This window comes from Gouania willdenowi, chromosome 17, assembly GCF_900634775.1.
Source record: "Gouania willdenowi chromosome 17, fGouWil2.1, whole genome shotgun sequence".
Taxonomy (NCBI): domain Eukaryota; kingdom Metazoa; phylum Chordata; class Actinopteri; order Blenniiformes; family Gobiesocidae; genus Gouania; species Gouania willdenowi.
This window is the reverse complement of record NC_041060.1, coordinates 35,818,246-35,840,701: the sequence shown is the minus strand read 5'-3', so window position 1 is coordinate 35,840,701 and position 22,456 is coordinate 35,818,246. Positions and strand designations below refer to the sequence as shown.

Genomic DNA, 22,456 nt, shown 5'->3' with positions numbered 1-22,456 from the left:
AGCTCCGCCCCTCTCTTTACCCGAGTGTCCAAGACATGCGGCCGCAAGTCCGATGACACGACTACGGAGTCGATCATCGAACTGCGGCCTAGGGTGTCCTGCCAAGTGCACATATGGACACCCTTATGCTTGAACATGGTGTTTGTTATGGACAATCTGTGACGAGCACAGAAGTCCAACAACAAAACACCGCTCGGGTTCCGATCAAGGGGGGCCGTTCCTCCCAATCACGCCCCTCCAGGTCTCACTGTCGCTGCCAACGTGAGCGTTGAAGTCCCCCAGCAGAACGAGGGAATCCCCAGAAGGAGCACTCTCCAGTACTCCCTCTAAGGAATCCAAGAAGGGTGGATACTCCGAGCTGCTGTTTGGCCCATAGGCACAAACAACAGTCAGGATCCGTCCCCCCACCCGAAGGCGGAGTGAGGCTACCCTCTCGTCTACCGGGGTAAACTCCAACGTACAGGCACTAAGTCGGGGGGCAAGAAGTATAGCCACCCCGGCCCACCCACCCACCTGCCACCTGCTAATATCAGACTGATATCTTTACCAGATGGGGACACCCCTAGTGAACATACTTGATTTTAGTGTTTGAAGGATTTTATTTGTTTAGAGATTATATTTTACATAGTCTTGTACAAAAAATGAATAACTTCTGACAAATAATTGTTTGAATAATCGTGATTATTATTTTTTATAATGGAACAGCCCTCGGTAGGAGGGATCAATTATGTTGAAATTACTGGTTTTTCAGCATAAAATCTGTGGCTCTCCGTTTGTGTGTTATATTTGGTGTTTTTGTGTGTGTGTAGAGGGCTACCGTCACACTGCTGTGGCCCTGCAGGATTGAAGAGGATGGTTACGCCTCCAGAAAGGTTGACGCTGAGCGCTTTGCTGCAGCTGCTGCTTGTCTGAAGCTCAGAGTAAGACACACACACACACACAAGCTGTTGTAATCGTAATTTAGTTCAGATAATTGACTTTATAATTGTAATTGGTATGAAAATTATATAAAAATGTGGCAATTAAAATGTAATTAAACTGAAACCTAGCGAACCATGTTACAGTTCTAAGTCTTACACATACATAATTAATAATTATTAAAGGTCACATGTCATGCTATTCCATTTGTTCTAAGTTTTCCAGAGTTTTATCTTCTCTACACAAACAGGCTGATTTACGTCCTACTTATGCATATTCATGTGTGGGCGTGTCTATAGACAGGACACTGACTTCCTCCTCCCAGCACGGTGACGTAGGACCAGAGGACGGCCCACCCACTCTGTAGCTGAGCTCACGCTGCTTTATAAACATGAGACAGAGCGTGGGGGTGGGGCGTTCACCGGTACATACATAGACTTTAGAAAATACATACATAGCACTGTGTGAAGGATGCTGAAATGCTCATCTTCGTGGGCGTGTCTGTTCACATGTCAATCACGGCAGAGAGCTTCCTGGAGGCGTGGCCTCTCCAGCTCAGTGCCGCGTCAAATTCGTCATCAAAGGGGGAACGTGTCATCAAATTGTAGCGAGTAGTTTGTGTTCACCCTGCAGTAAGAAAGGAGTAAATCACCCTCTGACTATTGATTGATGGAATCAATGAAAAACACTTTGATCATGTGTATGTACAGAAATGTTAATTTAGTGTAACATGGACCTTTAAAATATGTCATATCAACTTTACCTCTCACTCCTCTTCAGGATCATTTTACAGTTTAAAACTTTTTTAAATCTAGAGATATAATTACATAGTGCTGGGCAATAAAACAATAATGATATGTATCATGATACAGATATCAATAGAAAATATGTGCAATATGATGTTAAATAATTTTACTGAACCCCATTAGAAAAAATATTTATTACTTTATTATTAAAATATCATTATTTACAAAAATTCTAAATACTCTGCATGTGTTGTATGATTTTATATTTTTAATAGTCTGTATTTGCACATTGATGTGTATGTTTGTTTATTTGACAGTTTTATATAAGTTTTTTTTTATCGTAGTTGTATAAACCTTTTTTAATTTGTTAAAAAAAATAATGTTTAAAATAAAATTACTTGCATTCGGCTTTTTCTTCTCCTGGTCATTATTTTTAAGTGGATAAAATCTATGGATGTAAATCTTTGTGTCTCATAATTCTGTTCTTAGGTCACGATTCCATTCAAAATTAATTCTCATTTTAACCGATTCTCAATTCAAAAATTGATCTAATATATCGTGTGTTAAGGCAAATTATGACATCAAAACAATACAGTTTGTATCAGATAATTATAAATAAACTGATTCTAATGATGTCATCACACAAAGGCAAAATGAAGACAAAAAGTAACATTTATTCATGCTAAACAAATAAAAACTTACTGTACAAGAAATAACTAGCATAAATAAAATAGCCTGAATAAAAGTTTAGACTTTTTCTCTCTCATAAGATGCTCATTTAAAAATACAAAGAAACTGTTTTCTTTAATATTTCAAAAATAAAATAGTACAAATAACACAACAAACTTTAACTGTTCTGTAATGTAGACTTATGTTGGGCTGTGTAGAATGTTCCAATGCAAACAAAAGAAATAAACATGTGAATATTTACGCATTTGTCATTTCAACAATTTTCTGAGAGAAGTGGTTCATTATCTGACAGAAGTGCCGGGGGGCCGATATTTCTGCCCATGACTGTATGCGTACAGTTTACAGTGCAAAATTAAGCTTTTAATTAGAATGATAGTAAAAATAAATAATGAGAAAAAGATTAACTTAAGAACCACTATTCAGGGTTAGGGTCGATTATGTTTTTCAGTTACAATTATGTTTTCAATTATCCATGTTCAATTACAATTCAAGTATGATTACAGTGACACACATTTCATTATTTTTTGTCCTCAAAAAGTCAATTACAATTACGTTTTCAATTATGAAAGTTCAATTACAATTAATGACATTTACTGAGCCTGAAATAAATAACCTAATAAGTAACCAGTCGTCCTGTCCCTGCAGCTGAAAAATGTGTTTTTTGACAAACTCTATGCAGGCTTTCATATGTCTTGCTTTGAGGAGAAGCTTCCATTGGGCCACTCTGCCTTAAAGCCCTGACTGGTGGAGGGCTGCAGTGATAGTTGACTTTGTAGAACTTTCTCCCATCTCCATACTGCATCTCTGGAGCTCAGCCACAGTGATCTTTGGGTTCTTCTTTACCTCTCTCACCAAGGCTCTTCTCCCACGATTGTTCAGTTTGTCTGGACGACCAGGTCGAGGAAGAGTTCTGATCATCCCAAACTTCTTCTAGTTAAGGATTATGGAGGTGCTCTTAGGAACCTTGAGTGGTCTTTTGTAACCTTGTCCAGATCTTTGCCTTGCTACAATTCTGTCTCTGAGCTCCTTGGGCAGTTCCTTCAACCTCATGATTGTCCTTTGCTCTGACATGCACTGTGAGCTGTAAGGTCTTATATAGACAGATGTGGCCTTTAATAATCAATCAATCAGTTTCGTTAAACACAGCTGGACTCTAATAAAGGAGCAGAACCATCTCAAGGAGGATCAGAAGAAATGGACAGTATGAGTTAAATATGAGTGTCACAGTAAAGGGTCTGAATACTTATGACCATGTGATATTTCACTTTCTTTTTTTTAATACATTTGCAAAACTTTGCAATTACAATTCCAAAGTCAATTATCTAAACTAAATTATGATTGCAACAGATTATTAAAATTACAATAACTACACCATAATTGTAATTAATTATCAAATACATGATTACAATTATAATTGACCCTGACACTGTTACAGATTGTTGTAATAATATTGTTATACAGTACAAGTATATATTAGGAATGTCAAAATTGACGCGTTAATGCAAATTCCCATTAGCGCAACTATTTTTTAATATGTGATTAACGTACACCCCGTTGGCCAACTTGCAGGAGATTGATTTATCTTAAAACTGTTCCCCACACTCTGTGTCAGTAGAAGGCGGTAATGCCCCAAATGGTGGAGGCCGACCACCGATAAAGACAACAAAGAAGAACATGTGGGCGGCCCCGTGCGTGGTTGGCAATTCAGGTAGCAACGTGTTTGTTGATCAAGGTAGAGCAGGGCGGAGCTATGGATACGGAAAAAGGGCTTTTGGAAGGAAAGTTCAGCTTCAAAGTCCTACCAGATTGTTTACAGAGAGACTGGACAAATCAACAAGCAACAACCTTTCAACAGCAATCACTAAATGTGTGGCTACATCCTGCAGGTCCATTAGCTTTGTGGAGGACGAAGATCTGCTTGGATTAATTAGCATTGCATCTAGGGCTGGGCGATATATCGAATATACTCGATATATCGCAGCTTGTAGTCTGTGCGGTGTTGAAAATGACCATACCGTTAAACTCGCGGACTTTTTTTTTTTTTTTTTTTTTTGTTTTTTTTTTTTTTTTTTTTTTTTTTTTTTTCAGATATCTTAGTGGCATTATGCACAAAAGGTGCACTTAAATTTAGTGTTGTTTTGAAATGTCATCTTAATGACAACATGCACAAAAGGGCACTATTTGTTTTAAAATATTGTAGTGGCATTATGTACAAAAAGTGCACTTTAATTTTGTGTTTTGAAATGCCATGTGAGTTGCATCCTGCACTAATGTCTTGTTTTGAAATGTCTCTGTGACAATTTTGCACAGAACGTGCACTTTCTGTTGACAATTTTATGTTTGAGCCACTCACTGTTTAATAAATACAGTTATGTCAACTTTGACTTAGTTGTGATATCCCCTTTTTTGCATGAAAGTTTAAAATTGGCATATATTAATGCAGTATGATCAAGAATGTTTTAATGTAGACATATAGAATCATCATACTGGTGTGATTTTGTGCATCAAAGTGTTAATTCAAGGGTAATGCAAAATATCGAGATATATATCGTGTATCGTGACATGGCCTAAAAATATCGCGGTATTTATAAAAGGCCATATCGCCCAGCCCTAATTGCATCAAATAACTACACGTACACAGACTATGCTGAATACAATATGAGAGCTGTTAATAACACCATTTCTTTGTTTTAATTACACGCTGCGTTGAACCTACTTTGTAGTAATGGATGATTTAGTGTTTTATTTCTACATACAGTATGTGAGGTGGTTAGACACAATCATAGTGTGTGTTATTAGCTTTGAGGTGGAAGATGATGAAATGAAAATGTCTCTGCTGTGATGCAGAAGGATCAATTATTTATGTTAAGCTCTTTGAAAACTGGATGTTTAATAATTCTTTCCAAATATATTAAATATATGTTCCCATTTGATGATTCCTGTTGGTAAGAGTTAAATTAATTAAAATATCCTTTTAATGTACAATCAGAACAGATACAAAATATGCAATTAATTAGCGATTAATCATGAGTTAATTATGGAAGTTGTGCAGTAAAAAGGAAATCTTATATAAATATATATAATATTGTAATATTATTGCAGAGCCCTTATTATGAATGTAAATAATGCAGACAATCAGGTTCTAAAATTGTGATCACAATTAAAATTTGATTAATTGTGCAGCCCTGTTTCAAGTTGAAAATAATAATTAAAATGTTTAATTGTAATTGGAAAAAATGCCAGTCACCATAATCGTAATTGAAGATGTAATTGTAATTGAGGTGTGTGTGCCGCTCTCCCAGAACCTGGGTGTGATCGGCCCCAGCAATCAGCTGACACAGAGAGGAGGAGCTGATGATGGTGGTGTGATGAACAACCTCCAGAGGCCACACCCAGTCTCTGAAGCCCTATCCATGTTCCCACAACCCAAGTCCCTGCTGAACCGGGTTCTCCAGGTGGCCACGTCCTCCAACAGACCCACGGTCAGAACCATAGCACCCCCTGCTGGACTCTCAGAGCCCCATGTGTCATCTCTTACATGCACTGTTCCACCTTCACAGGAGTTGCTCCAGTTCAGGATCACAGGAAGAGAAGGGAAGGTGAAGAGGTGCACGCTGACTCTGCTCTGGCCTCAGGAAATGACCTTCACAGCATCAGCCAACACTCGTCTCACAGCAGAGAGAAAAGCTGCAGCTCTGGCCTGTGTCAGGCTCAAGGTAAACATGGTTTGATGATTTTATGACCATCACAGGCCTCTGTAGGTTCTATTTCATCTTCTGTACTTTAGTGTTTTTTACTCATCTTGTTTCAGTTGACAAACACATTGTTCTCGTAGGAGTTCTAATTATTTATCTTCAGCAACTCCTTTGTGCTAGAAGTCCTCCTATACTATTAATGCAGCACTAATGACACATATGTCATCTCATAGGGACAATGTCTAGGATGTTCAGTTCACCTTTTTTGGAGCCAAAAGATCAAGTGTCAAAAACCAACATTTCCCATATCTCTACGAATATTTATCGTACAAATTTGATGTTTACATTTATGAAACGTTCAGACTGGTACCATTGAACAACATTTCCTTTCAATGTGTGACCTTGACCTTTGCTCAAGGTCACATTTAATATCAAGGTCAGTGTTCTGTTTTTCCTGCATTATATAACTTGTCAACAATTCCTGATACATGTTGTCATTTTTGCCAATGTTCAATTGCCAAATTCGTATTTGCCTCGTAAATACAGGTCGTGCCTAGTTTTGTATGTTTTTGGACTCATTTTTGCGTATTTGACTTTTTAAAAATGTTTGTCAGTTTATGTATTCTGTAAGTTTGTGTTGAATTTTGCGTATTTCTCAGTAATTTTTGTGTTTTTAGTCATCTTGTTTCATTTTTGCATATTTGCCATTTTTTAAGTGTTTGGTACAAGGAGTCAGAAATAAACATGAATTACAATAAATACAATTGAATATATTTAAATGAAAAATAATCAGGTTGACTGAATAAATAAAGTAACTTAACTGCCCAACATACAGCAGCAGCTCGACACACGTTAAGTGGTTAGCCTGTTAGCCTGTTCGCTAACTCTGCAAGTGTTAATGTTTATGGACATGTTGAGTTTCTAGCTGCATTTACAGTATATAGACACAGGTCACATCATTGAAATTAAAGCATTATAATTACAAAAACTTATATTAATGCTTCAAAAAATAAATCCATTCCTTTAAAGAAAAAATAAAATATTTATTTAGCGGTGACATTCCAGCAATGCACAATATAATATAAAATAAAATGGCCAATGTGGCGGTGCGCTCTGTGTGTTTCACTCAGTCACACACGTGTCCAGTGAAAGCAGGCAGAATATAACTGACAGCGCCCCCTACAGCAGAATAAATGAACTGTAACAGCCACTGAACATCGCCATGAACTGAACGTTCAGAAACCAGCTTCACATAATGTGGGAAAGTGATGATGTCACAGCTTTAATAATAGGATGGAGGCGCCGCGTCATGAATTGCACCCTCATCAGCCAATAGGGTGTGGCCTATGTCACGGAGCGGCCTTTACATAAATTTTCTTGGAAAATTGCTAAATTATTGGTATGCGGCCAATACAGCGGTGCATTCAATGGCCCGGAAAATACTGTAGATTAGTTAAATAATAATGTACAGGCCAATAACTGACTGGGTGAAAGAGTCAAAATAAATGAGTGATTATGTAGTCCACAAAGGTGCGCTGACACTACAGTTGAATCCATGCTGCTGTCAGAATGTTTTTTTAACTATATGTCCGGCGTTGACCCTAACGGAAACATAAATGACCCTTGAGAGTAACTTTCATTGTTTTTACTCCGTCTTACCTACAACGACACGTTCCAGACGCACACATGCTGTTTGGTCGCATCATCACAACATTCTGTTTCTTCTGCATCGTTTGGGTCAAAAACAGGAAATTATTTTTTTAACCTTGTCTCACGCTTCTGCAACGTCGTCGTCTTCTCTGGAGGACCAGTGGTGTTATTGGTGGAGGCGATGCAAACTGTCACCAAACGTACAGGAGTTGTAATGACACGCTACATTCATAGAGCGAGGACCAACAGCGGCAAAATCTATTTGTGGCGGGCCTCCACAAATAGATGTGTTTTCAAGATTTTTATTTGTCACATGCTCAAACAAACGTGCAGTGAAATGTAAGACTGTCCCACAAGGCCGTGCAACAACAAACACTCAATTTAGTAATACACATAAATGCAGAAAAACATATAACTCAATACAAAAAATAAAGTTACATGAATGCACAGAGAATACAGAATCAAATACTGTAGACATTGCAAGTGTGAACATGTTAAATATGCAAAGTTCATAGTGACCAGGTTCCAGTTAAATAGCAATGTAAAATAGTTAAAAAATGATTATTGAATGTATAGGATAAAAAAACCTAAACAGTGTCCAGAGTTGTCAAAGTGCAATGTGCAGATTAATTATTTTAATGTTTTTTTAACTGAGGAGAGTAGAGTTCACGATCTGGACAGAATGAGGAAAGAAGCTGTTGACAGAGAGTAGAAATGTAAACAGTCCGTTACCAGGGTGATGGGGATCACTCCTGATCCTCTTTGATCTGGCTGTGCTCCTCTTGTGAAGATGTCCTGGAGGGTGGGGAGTGTTGTACCCATGGTGCACTCTGCTGACCTTAGCACCCTCTGCAGGGCTCTCCGCTCACGTACAGTGCTGTTCCCGTACCACTGGGTGATGTTTCCCACTTTCCATAGCTCTGGAATAAAAACTCTTGAGGATCCTCACAGAAACGTTGGGAAACCCTGCATTTTGTGTGTTCACATTTTTCTGTAAATGTGTTTGTAGCATGTGGCTCCTAGCTAAGTGTTGTTGCAGCACGGTTCCCCATTTTAGCATGAGAACGGTTGAGGAATACATCAACCAGTTGAAAGTGGAATTCCCAGTCCATGGACTTGTCTGTTGTTTACATGTGTGTAGCAGATGCTCCATCTGAACGAGTGACGAAGCTGCTGATGTTTCATGTGCTCTAATGCAGGAGCTGGAGCTGCTGGATAAGAACAACCACCCTCTGACTCATGCTCAGTACCACAGAGAGCAGGTGAAGGAGGCCGTGCAGAAGGACCGACGACCTCTCTTCATCCACGTTCCAGAACACCTGCAGGGCCACATGAGGGAATACCTCACCCAGGTCAGTGGATGTTTACTTTAAGTCCTTACTAGGGCTGCTCAGGGGAGGAAAACCTCCACAGGAACGTAAAGAAGAACTAAACCCCTGCTTTTGTCTGACCTGCCACTAGGGGACGAGAAAAAAAAAAAAAAAAACTCCATTAGGGGGCGTGGCTCCTGGAGCAGTTAAGACACACCCAGTCAATGCTATAAAACCTCTAATGAACAATCTATGTTAGGGGTTCTCAACCTTGGGGTCAGAACTTAGAGGTAGTCGCCAGATGCCTTTATTAAACTAAGAATTTTTTCTTAACTATTTTAACCATTTTTCTGCAAATCAACCAAACTCACCATATTTTAATCTATTTTCATCACTTTTTCTTTCCATATTTTTGCTCCTTTTAATGTATTTTTGCTACATTTCTGACACTTCTACATCACATTTCAATGACTTTTCTGCACATTTTTTCCACTTTCCACACATGTTCATCACTTATAAACCATTTCATACATGTCACATATGTTGATCCTTTCCAAAAAAATAGAATATCATGGAAAAGTTGTTTCCATAATTTTATTCAAAAAGTTAAACTTTCATAGATTATAGATTCAGGGCCCACAATTTAAACAATTTCAAGTATTTGTTTATTTTTACATAATTTGGGTTTCCAGCTCATAAAACCCATGAAAACAGGAATTCAAAGAATTAGAACACTGTGAAGAAATCATTTACTTTTCAGTTTTTGCAGAAAAAAAGAGGAGCATAAGGACTGTTGGTCAGTGGTCCATGGTCCTCTTTTCTGATGAAAGTAAAGTGTGTCTTTTATTCTGGAATTAAGGTCCAAGGGTTTGGAGGAAGACGTGTGAGGAACAGATCCAGAGCTGCTTGACGTCCAGTGTGAAATATCCAGTCAGTCATGATTTGGGGTGAAATGTTCTGTTCCTCACCCGTTGTATGAGCTGGAAGCCCAAATGATGTAAAAATAACAAACAAATAAATACTGATGGACCCTGAGTCTATAATCTATTAAAGTTTAACTTTTTGAATGTAATTGTGGAAATTAAACAACTTTTCCATGATATTCTTATTTTTTGTAATTCTTTGATGCATTATTGACACTTTTAACCTCTTTTTACCATATTCACCATTTAACAGGAAATTGGGAGTAATTTTACATAACTGGACAATAACAAGCATAAATATGGGCTTCCACTAAAAATGTTCTCAAAGCTCTCAATTTACCGATCGATCTACGTTCCTACCCTCACCTATGGTCATGAGATTTGGGTAATGACCAAAAGGACAAGATCATGGCTACAGGCGGCCGAAATGAGTTTCCTTTGCAGGGTGGCTGGGCGCACCCTTCGAGATAGGGTGAGAAGCTCAGTCACTCGGGAGGAGCTCAGAGTAGAGTCGCTGCTCCTTCACGTCTAAAGGAGCCAGCTGAGGTGGCTCGGGCATCTGTATCGGATGCCTCCTGGTCGCCTCCCTCGGGAGGTGTTTCAGACATGTCCTACTGGGTAGAGGCCTCGTGGAAGGACATGCTGGAGGGACTATGTCTCTGAGCTGGCCTGGTGTCGCCTCGGGGTTCCCCCAGAACGGCTGGAGGAGGTGTGCGTGGATCGGGAGGTCTGGGCATCTCTGCTGAGACTGCTGCCTCCACGACCCGGCCCCGGATAAAAGCGGAAGAAGATGGATGGATGGATGGATGGATGGATGGATGGTCAAGTTGAAAACTTTGAAAAATGGTGAATTAACCAAATTGAACGTTGGACGGGGAAAATTTAGCATCTTAAATATCATCTATGGGTTATTAAAAATGACAGTTTCCAGTTAATTCCAATAGACAATTTAGATGAGAAGTTTATATTTTTGAATATTTTGAATAACCCTTTGCAACCCAAGAGAAAGTCTTTAGTTAATTTCTTGACTTTGGACTTTTGGACCATGTGTTTTACCTGGTACGATCATATGATGGTCAAAGTGACGTGTTCTAAAACTTTCATTCAGCAGGAAACTTTTCTCCTCTGTAAGATCATTATTTCTGAGTCTTAATTCCATCACGACTGAAAATATAAAGAAGTCTGAGCATATGAGAATAAAGATGTACCTTTTAAAACTGGTAATGTTACAGCACTCCAAATTCCCAGTTGAAGTGAACACAACTAACGTCGACCACAATAAAAGAGGCTCTTAGCTCTAAATCAGTCTGGTTCTTTGGAACAAACAGAGTGTTTTTAAAGTCCTTAAAGTGATAACAGTGGTGATGATAGTATTTCACCATGTGTGAAACATAAAGACAAATACAATCTCTTCTGTGTTAAGTCTGGGGTTTGTTTCACCACTGTTCAACTTGATAGACAGAGGATGCTGAGAACTATGGAAGTATATCTATTAGGGATGTAACGATTCACTCAACTCCCGATACGATTCGATTCATGATACTGGGTTCACGATACGATTTATTTTACAAAATGAGACTGTAGACAAATGATGATTGAAAAGTATTCCTTTATTTTTTTGGGGGGAAAAAAACTAGAAAATACTGTACTATTTTCCTTTTATTTTTCATTGTCAAAAGAATCCCTTGATAAACTATTCAAAATAATGCAATTTAACTAAAAATAAATCTTGAATTAAATAAATAAAGGAATAATACAAATGAAGAAGAAGCTTATTAATTTAAATTCTGGTTCTATAATAAACAATGCAAAACTGCATAATAGTTCTTTTTCTTTTAAAAGTGCAACTGAAAATGTATTTTGTGCCTTAACAATTGGACTTTAAAAAAAAAAAACCGTCAATGCCCTGTATTTACATCAGATATTTGTTTAAACCAGCAGAGGGCGCTGGTAACCCAGTGGTCGGTTGGCATGCAGCTAATCTAGCAGTGAAGAAGAGAAGCTATGCTAGCAGACAGAGCTAATAGAAAAACGTGACTTTTACAGATATTCATGTAACATTATAGATATTCTTTCGGGGCTAAAGGGGTAATGAATCATTTATTAACATATTTAAGAGTAGAAGGCAGCCAGAAAGAAAGTATTAGCAGACTCCGCCCGCCGCCTACACTTTTGGATAAAAAAAGTGCTGCGATTCAATTTTCAGAAGATCGATATCAATCGTGATACTTATGAATCGATTTTTAACTGCCTTACGATTAATCGTTACATCCCTAATATCTATACCATAATATAGCAGATTTTTTTTAACTCAAAAATAAAATGTATAATAATTAATCCAAACTAAGATGCACCGATCGATCGTATTTTCCTTATATTGGGGGATCTGCGATCCTTGCTTATGAAACCGATCTTTTTTGCTGATTTTTTTCTACTTCTGCAAATGTGTCTATGTCCGTCATAGTCAGCCACTGTCCTTTTCTGCTGTGAGATGACTGACAGACCAATCAGATTAAATGTAATACACAGCACCAAAACAGCATTGAATTATGGTTATTTTCTCAGTTTTAGAGTTCATAAATGTAACTATTTTTAGAGCCTGAGAATTTATTTATTTTGAATTGAATTCATTGGTGTTATTTTATTATGTATTTGAAGTGTTACTGTATGTAAGGGAACCGTACCAAGATTTATTACCAACAATAAACGTGAGGGGTGAAAGTATTTAGTAACTTTTACGTTGAGTACTATTTAATTGAGCTACTTTTTGTGTACTTGAGTATTTAATGTACGACTAACTTGTACTTGTACTGAGTAGATATGTCAGTACTTTTTCTCCTCGATGTAATCCCTGCTACGCCCACAGTTCCCAGTGGCAGCAGAAGTTGAGAGAGTGTGGGAGGAGGAGGAGGCGAGGGGACAGCAGCAGGCGGACCCTGAGGAAGAGGACAGTGTGAGCGACGCCATCACGGGCCGCCCGTACCGCCCTCTCTCTGAGCACCAGGCTCTCCATCTGAGCGCCCGCCTGCAGGACCAGTGGGAGCAAGCGGACCCCGGACTGCACTTGGCGCTCCCGGTCGACGCCCACAGGCAGCGTGTGATCGCGGCCGTGGCCTCTTCCAGGGTGGTGGTGGTCGCCGGGGAGACGGGATGCGGTAAGACCACGAGGATTCCTCGCTTCCTATTGGAGGAGCACGTGAGGGGAGGCGTCGGTGCCCACTGCAACGTCCTGGTGACCCAGCCTCGCAGAATCAGCGCCGTGTCCGTGGCTCATCGGGTGGCGCAGGAGCTGGGTCCGGCTCTCAAACACTGCGTGGGATATCAGGTAGGTCACCTGACCAGTCTGTCCAATCAGAACAGTGAAAGAAACACTCACACAGTTTGTCACTGTGTGAGTGTTTCACGCTTTAGGACTGGGAGGAAACCAGTTAACCATTGCTGGTGGCAGGGTGATGCTCAATTTCATAACAAGTTACAATTACGTCTTTAATTTCATGTTCAATTACAACTCATGTATGATTTCAGTTTTTTTTTCCCCTCCTTGTGTGAACATGCTGTCAGAGGTCAACACTACAAGAAGTACAATCTTTTTAACTTTCAGAGCACAGCATTTTTGCCAATTACAATTAAATAACAATTTTTTATGAATCCCCTGAAAGTCATAACAATTTCGTTCTCAAATACTAAAGTTCAATTACAATTGATCACAATTTATAAACTGTTTTTTTTAACAACATCTATAAAGCACATTTAAACTCTGCTTAAGCTGATTAAACTGAAATAAGTGTCTCTCACGCACACACAAACACTGTACACGCCCACAAACACTCGTGGCGTGTGCTCACAGTCACTTGTGCGCGCGCACATAAAAAGCCATTGTTTGCACACAAAAATCGTGATGCGCACACCCACATGCTCGTGGTGCCTGCGCACACAAACTCTGTGCACGCCCACAAAAACTCATGGTGCGCGCACACACAAAGCTTTGCAGGTGAATTAAACGGCTCAGTGACATAAATCCCACAACTCAACAAATCCATAATGAAATTTTTTGCCAACGAAAAAATGTAAAATACATTAAACTATGATTGTTGTCGTGTTAGGTTTCTTAATCAATGAAAATATTGGTATTCATATTTTTGGTGTGGGCATCTAAGCTTTTTATACTTCTAGATTTGATGTATTTTAATGATCGTGAAGAGAAGTGACAGGTAGTGGAAAAGTTGATCTGAAACATGTTTTGATAATTATTAACTACGTATGTGTGAGATGTTGGATGTTGTTACTTTAAAACATGATTTCAAACTAAAAAATGATTTGTGTTTGTAGGTTCGATTAGAGAGCCGCCCCCCGGCACACAGCGGGGGCTCCATGCTGTTCCTGACTGTGGGAGTCCTGCTGAAGAAGCTCCAGTCCAACCCACACCTGGAGGGTATCAGTCACGTGGTCGTGGACGAGGTTCACGAGCGGGACATCAACACAGACCTGTTGCTGGCCCTGCTGCGCTCCTGCCTGAAGGAGAACCCCCACCTGCGGGTGTTGCTAATGAGCGCCACGGGGGACAACCACCGCCTGGCGCACTATTTCGGGGACTGTCCCATCGTCAGAGTGCCTGGGTTTATGCACCCGGTGCAGGACCGGTACCTGGAGGACGTGCTGAGGGACATGGGTCGACCCTCGGTCGATGTAAGGGTGGCTGAGAAGAACAAACAGGTCCTTTAACCTAGTTTCACTGATGATTTCTCTTTTCTTCCTCCTCTAACGTCACCGTTTGATCTTTGCTGCTCCAGGTCCGTTCAGACGGGGCTTCTCTGGATCACCATTTAGTGGCAGATGTCATAGAGCACATTGATAGGCACGGAGAGCCAGGTGACCAATACACACTGTTAATTAGGGTTGGGTGCAATTACAACTGTGATCGCGTAATTAACGATTAATTACACTTATGGTGTAGTTATAATTGTCACTGTAACTAAAATAATCTGTTGCTGGTTTAATCATATTTGAAATATAATTTTGTTCAGATAATTGATTTTGTAATTGAAATTCTACAAAAACTCTTCATTACATGATAATTAAGTTCAAACCTGGTGAGTTAGTTCTATGTCTTACACATACAGAGTTAATAGTTAATATGTTTCACATCAATATATTCATATTTATGTTCCCACTACCTGTCACTTCTCTTTAGGATCATTTTACCATTAAAATATATAAATCTATGTGTACAGTGACAGATAAAAGACTCAAACGTCCACACCATAAATATTAATACCAATATATTCATTGATTATGAAGCCTAACAAGGTAATCAATAGATGAGAAACTAATTAGATGATAGATCATATTTATTAGTGTATTTTACTGCTGATTAAAGACATGGGTCAAACTGACCCGTTAGCATTAGAGATGCTAACACAAGTGGATGGTTACCTTTAATAAGTGATATTTAGTAAAGGCTCAGTAATTGTGATTAATTGCAATTGATAATGTAATTGTATTTGACTTTCAGGGGGAAAATAATAATTGTGAAAAATGCTGGTCATAGTAATTTAATTCAACTTTATTTAAGTAATGCAAATTACAATAATAGTCATTTTGAAGCACTAACAAATCCACATGGTAATGATGATTGAGTTGTAATTGAATATGTAATTGTAATTGAGCCCAACCGTGCTGTGTTTGTGTTCAGGAGCTGTGCTGTGTTTCCTCCCTGGATGGCAGGACATCAGGAGTGTTCAGGAGAACCTGGAATCTAGAACACGCTTTTCCTCTGGATCACAGATGATTGTGCCTCGTAAGGAACAGCCTTTACGGCTTTTTCAACCCATATACAGTCGCCTGCAATGTCTAGTAATTAATAAAAATGAATAAAAAGTATCAATTTTTTAGATTATTATTAATTTTCAAATAAAACACCATCACACAATCTCAAACAACTGTATTCTATTCTTTAACTTCCTCAAATTCAAATTTAATTTTCAAAAATAGTTTAAAAATGTAAAAAAAAATTATATTTAAAGGGGACATGTTATGAAAAATCCACTTTTGCAGTTTTTTTTTTATCACATATGAGGTAACGTGAGTGTCCACCAGAACACAAAATATATCCATCCAGTCATTTGTTTATGATTTGTGTTAGTCTGATAACACAGAGAAAATTGCTCCGTTTCAAATTTTACACATTTGTGACATTTGTGAAGTCAAATAGTGAAAGAAAATACCCTCCCCTCCGCTGGTAACTCCACCCATGGAGAAAGTGACTCAGCAGATTAACACTCTAGTGAGAGTGTGAATGGCTGCTGCTGCTGCTGAGACGGACTTAGTGTTTCATTGTCGTGCAGTTTTTTGGCTGAAAACAATAACAGTGTGTGGATAGCAAAAATAAAATCACTTTAGTGATCACTGATCACCCTGTAAAAGAGCGAGACAGGAAGTGAGTCAGCGTCTATAGACACGCCCACTCATGAATATGCATAAGTAGGACTCAAAACAGCCTGTTTGTGTAGAGTTGCTCAGAAAGTGATTTTTCAGAGGCTAAAACTCTGGAAAACATTTGTTCTTAGAACAAATGGAGATGGGTGAAAATTAGCATAGATCCCGTTTAAATGATAATATGAATAAATATATTTTTGTATAAAAAAAAAAAAAAAGATTCCCTTTCAAATTTAAAGCCACCTACAATCTCAAAAAACTGTGTTCCATACTTTCACCTCCTAAAATATATACGATGAGCTGGCGCATCTCGTTGCTGTATCACAAGCATGATCAAAAAGGAATGTTTAACAAAAAAAGTCTCTGTTGCCAGAAATTTGTGGTCACAACCCAAAAAAGGTTGGGAACCACAGGTTTCCAGGGTCCTGTTCAGATGCTGATCCATTCCAACCTCTGCTTCAGTGCACTCTAGCCTCTCCGTGGCTGACCAACAAGTGGTGTTCCAGCGCCCCCCGGAGGGACGGAGGAAGATCGTCCTGGCCACCAACATCGCAGAGACTTCCATTACCATCGATGACATTGTTCATGTGGTGGACGCAGGAACCCACAAGGAGCACAGCTACGACCCCCATACTAAGGTTAGCTTTTTGCTGCGACCCTCATACTAAGGTTAGCTATTTATTACGACCCTCATACTAAGGTTAGTTATTAGCTACGACCCCCATACTAAGGTTAGTTATTAGCTACGACCCCCATACTAAGGTTAGCTATTAGCTACGACTCTCATTCTAAGGTTAGCTTTTTGCTGCGACCCTCATACTAAGGTTAGCTATTAGCTACGACCCTCATTCTAAGGTTAGCTATTAGCTACGACCCTCATTCTAAGGTTAGCTTTTTGCTGCGACCCTCATACTAAGGTTAGCTATTAGCTATGACCCTCATTCTAAGGTTAGCTATTTATTACGACCCTCATACTAAGGTTAGTTATTAGCTACGACCCCCATACTAAGGTTAGTTATTAGCTACGACCCCCATACTAAGGTTAGCTATTAGCTACGACTCTCATTCTAAGGTTAGTTATTAGCTACGACCCCCATACTAAGGTTAGTTATTAGCTACGACCCCCATACTAAGGTTAGCTATTAGCTACGACTCTCATTCTAAGGTTAGCTATTAGCTACGACCCTCATTCTAAGGTTAGCTATTAGCTACGACCCTCATTCTAAGGTTAGCTATTTATTACGACCCTCATTCTAAGGTTAGCTATTTATTACGACCCTCATACTAAGGTTAGCTATTTATTACGACCCTCATACTAAGGTTAGCTATTTATTACGACCCTCATTCTAAGGTTAACTATTAGCTACGACCCTCATTCTAAGGTTAGCTATTTATTACGACCCTCATACTAAGGTTAGTTATTAGCTACGACCCTCATTCTAAGGTTAACTATTAGCTACGACCGTCATACTAAGGTTAGCTATTAGCTACGACCCTCATACTAAGGTTAGCTATTAGCTACGACCCTCATTCTAAGCTTAGCTATTAGCTACGACCCTCATTCTAAGGTTAGCTATTAGCTACGACCCCCATACTAAGGTTAGCTATTAGCTACGACCCTCATTCTAAGGTTAGCTATTAGCTACGACCCTCATTCTAAGGTTAGCTATTTATTACGACCCTCATTCTAAGGTTAACTATTAGCTACGACCCTCATTCTAAGGTTAGCTATTTATTACGACCCTCATACTAAGGTTAGCTATTTGCTACGACCCTCACACCAAGGTTCGCTATTACAGGGTGACCGCAGGTCCTTAAAAAGTCTTAAATATTTTTTTACAAATAAAAAGCCTTAAAAAGGTTTAAATTGTCTTAAATTCAGATCAGATAGGTCTTAAATGTGCTTCAGTCAAAGGCTGAACAACGAATCAATACAAATTGATGATTAAAAGCGTTGCAAAACATTTCATCGATTCGTTGCATTGTGCGATTAATGCGTCACTGACCGTGATGCCCAGCCGTTTGCTTCACCTGCAGAGCTTTGTTGATAAAGTTTTTGTTAAAAAAAAATAAAGAGCGAGTCAACAGAGCAAGTTGGATGCGGAGGCGGAGAACAAACTTCGGCCGAAGTAGTAAAGGAGCTCAGCAGGTAAATCACTACAACATCCTACATTTGTTCTGTTTGGAAGAGACTAAATGTTTTGTTAGCCCCTCTGGTAGCTAGTCTGACGCTAGCGTTCGCACACGAGTGTTTGTGTGTGGGAGATTTTTTTATTTCTTAGTTTCATCAGCTTAAGCAGGGTTTAAATGTGCCTTACATATAAACTTAAATTGTACACAATGGTGGTAATAGTTTAAAGATTAAGACACAAGTTTACATTTTTGACCTGGTGTTAGTGAGGACACTGGTCTGTAATGGAGTGAGGCTGGATTAATTGCATTTAGACGTGTTAAAATAAAGTCATGTACTGTAATGGGTTTAAAGTATTTTTAAGGTACTTGTACTTTGTGTGTGTGCGCGTTCGTTCTATTTCACCCTTCCTGACCGCCATAGGCGGTGCTTCAAGCACTGAATGATGCCGTTGCGTTAAGACGCAGGTCGAGTGTAATACCAACAAAGTTACGTGTGACCCCGAGGACCCGGTAGTTTATAACTTCCTGTTCTGTCTGTTGAATCTTCTTGCGTATGCATGTTGTGTTTTGAGTTCCCCCGTGGCTTTACTGAAAAGGAAGCCCGAGGTTTATCTTGTAGCCGCTCGCGGGTAGCTCCGTGACATATTACGGTTGAAAAAACGTAATAGAGAATAGAAAAATCGAAACAGATTGAAAAATCTGAGCAAAACAGAATATAAAGATATCTACCGAGCACCTGAAGAGACTAATTAGATTTTTTCTGTACTTCTAAGCACTCTAACTATTCAACAAAATGCATTTAAGGACTAAAAAAGTGGATTTAGCATGATATGTCCCCTTTAATGACAAGTGGCTTGAAAACCCAGTCGAGTTATTTACATTTTCTTAGAAGGCCTAGTTTTAGATCAAAGCTCCACATATGGCATTACACGGTGAAGGATCTGGTAAAAGCACTTTGGTGTTTGGTTTGGTCACAGGTTCCAGTTAATTTTGATTTCTGGGTTATTGTCCACTGATATTAAATGTTGATAATTGTGTTACAATAAATATCATTTAGGACGATGTTTATTTGTTCTCTTTCCACATTAATACCCACATCTGAAGAATGTTCTTGAACTGATTATTTTAATTTTTTCTTATTTTATTCTACATTATTAACTGACATCAATGCCTTTAATTGTAAAATAATAAATTTCCCCTTTGGTCTGTATTTCCATCTTAAGGTTGGTCTTAAAAAAATTTAACGTGGTATTAAAAAGGTCTTACCTACCTGTAGTCACCCTGTATTAGCTATGGCCCTCACACCAAGGTTAGCTATTAGCTACGACCCTCACACCAAGGTTAGCCACGACCCTCACTCAAAGGTTAGCCACGACCCTCACTCAAAGGTTAGCTATGACCCTCACCCTCCTTCTATCTCTCAGGTTTCCTGTCTGGACACGGTTTGGATCTCCCGCTCCAACGTCACTCAGAGAAAGGGCAGAGCGGGGCGATGTCAGCCGGGTCACTCCTACCACCTGTTCACCAGGAGACAGATGGAAGCCCTGATGCCGTTTCCTGTCCCAGAGATCCTACGGACTCCTCTGGAGAGTCTGATCATGCAGGCCAAGATCCACAGCCCCAACAGCAAGGTGCGTTCCATGGTCTCTGTCCCCGCCGTAGAGCGGAGAGTGCTCAGCGAGGTAACCATGTCCACTGCCTCGGCAAGCGGTGAGTTGGGAGTGGGACGGTGCCTTCGCCTCCAGGCCCTTCCAGGCCACTTAGCCGGTCGCAGCACATCCCCGTGGAGGAAATGCGCCCAATGAGGACGTATCTCTCGTGAATTTCACGCTCAGTAACTGTAGCATTAGAGTTGCTGCTGCTATCGCTCCTTCACCTGGTTTGTTCTTTCAGGTGTCGGCAGCATCCGTAACTTTCATTTTCATTCTGCGATCAGTGGTTGTGGTCCTGTCATGTAGTTACTGTATTATGAAAAAGAATGGATTTTTTTAACATTTATGAATCGGTATCAAATCCTCATGTGTCGAATAATCTAATAATCGATGTATTGGCACACTTCTAGTATTCCACTGCCTAACAGTTGCACCGATGCGTTTCGGTACCGAAACATGGCACCAGTTGACTTTACGTGAATCGGTACCCGGGAGTACCAAAGGAATTCGGTCGGTACCTAAATTGTACCGTATTCGGTACCCATCCCTAATTGAAAGTAATGAATTTGTTTGTTTATTTTATATTTGAATGAATATTCTTCTAGGTCTGGAGCCTAATGTGGCTCTTTGACTTTTATGCAATGGCTTCCTATAGCTTGGCCACCGTCCTACTTCATCTCCTGCACATACCTGTCAAGTTTTGGATTTGAAAATAAGGGAAATTTGGTGGCCACTACCAGCCGTCCCACCTGCTCAACCAAGCTCCAGTATTCCTTATATTTTAATATAGATGTACAAGAAATCTAAAATACACACTTATCAACCACTTACTAAATACAGTTATGTGATTAGAATCTGATAGGTCGACCTTTATTAACATTAAAACGCTGTGAACATTCCTACTAGGGCTGGTGATATGGACCAAAACTCATATCTCAATATATTTTTCTCAAAATGGTGATTTATGATATAAATCGAGATAATTTTATCAAATAAAGTCTGGCGGCGGGCGTAGTCTGCTGCTACTTTCTTTCTGGCGGCCTTCTACTCTTAAACATGTTCATAAATGATTCATTTCCCCTTTAGCACCGAAGGAATATCTGTAATATTACGTGAATATCTGTAAAAGTCACATTTTTCTATTAGCTCTGTCTGATAGCATAGCATCTCTTCTTCACTGCACAGAATATTTGCATCACAACCGACCACTGGGTTACCAGCGCCCTCTGCTGGTCAAAACAAATATCTGACGTAAATACAGGGCAATGACTGTTTTTTTTTTTAAGTCCAATTGTTAAGGCACAAAATACATTTTCAGTTGCACTTTTAAAAAGAAAAAGAACTATTATGCAGTTTTGCATTGTTTGTTATAGACCCAGATTTTAAATTAATAGGCTTCTTCTTCATTTGTATTATTCCTTTATTTATTTCATTCAAGATTTATTTTTAGTTAAATTGCATTGTTTTGAATAGTTTATCAAGAGAGTCTTTTGACAATGAAAAATAAAATGAAAATAATGCAGTATTTTCTATCATCTATCATTTGTCTACATTCCCATTTTGTAAAATAAATCATGAGAGAATCGTATCATGAACCCAGTATCGTGAATCGTATCGGGAGTTGAATGAATCGTTACATCCCTAATATATATATATATATGAAATATTATAGTTTTCTATATTGCCAAAATGGAAAACTCAATACATCTTTAATCTCGATATATCTCCCAGCCCTAATTCCTAAATTGTAAAACAGCCTAAATTATAACATAAATGTGTATATGAAGCATTATTTAATATATTAACAGTAAATATACAACACGTTGCATATTTACTGTTAATTTCACGTTGCTTGTCTAAGTTCAACATTAATATTTTATTTTATTACATATTTTATTATAATTTCTCATGCTCATGTGGTTCTCTGGTATTCACTAATGACTTATTAGACACATTTGTGATTGGATGATTTTTCATGGTGACTTACGTGGTTCCTTCTGCTGTGGTAGACGTTAAAATATCAGTTATTAATCTAACAGAACGTGTAACTGTGTCACATCCTGATGGTCTTTATGAAGATAAACTCTGTTATATTTTACAACATATTTACACCAGTTCTTTGTTTTTTTCATCAGAATGTTTTTATTGCCGCTGTCGACACTAATCTCATAAGAACTGCCACTCAGGCATTTCAGGTGGAAGTTCTCACGAGGCTAGTGACGGCGTTCATTTTAATAAGGAATCTTTTAATTATTATTACATTAAAATATGGGATACTTACAGGGAAATATTAATACGGGAAGA

General features: G+C 38.9%; 1 protein-coding gene across 1 annotated transcript in view; it reads left to right on the top strand.

Moving 5' to 3' along the window:
• dhx30 (DEAH (Asp-Glu-Ala-His) box helicase 30) overlaps positions 1–22,456 on the top strand; it is a 44,638-nt gene that overhangs the window by 5,743 nt on the left and 16,439 nt on the right. Inside the window, exons 2-11 of the mRNA XM_028473547.1 lie at positions 810–920; positions 5,657–5,836; positions 5,915–6,070; positions 8,899–9,051; positions 12,799–13,257; positions 14,262–14,645; positions 14,723–14,801; positions 15,625–15,729; positions 16,830–17,005; positions 19,925–20,131. Coding sequence (XP_028329348.1) covers positions 810–920; positions 5,657–5,836; positions 5,915–6,070; positions 8,899–9,051; positions 12,799–13,257; positions 14,262–14,645; positions 14,723–14,801; positions 15,625–15,729; positions 16,830–17,005; positions 19,925–20,131 — 2,010 coding nt within the window. The remainder of the gene's footprint in view (positions 1–809; positions 921–5,656; positions 5,837–5,914; positions 6,071–8,898; positions 9,052–12,798; positions 13,258–14,261; positions 14,646–14,722; positions 14,802–15,624; positions 15,730–16,829; positions 17,006–19,924; positions 20,132–22,456) is intronic.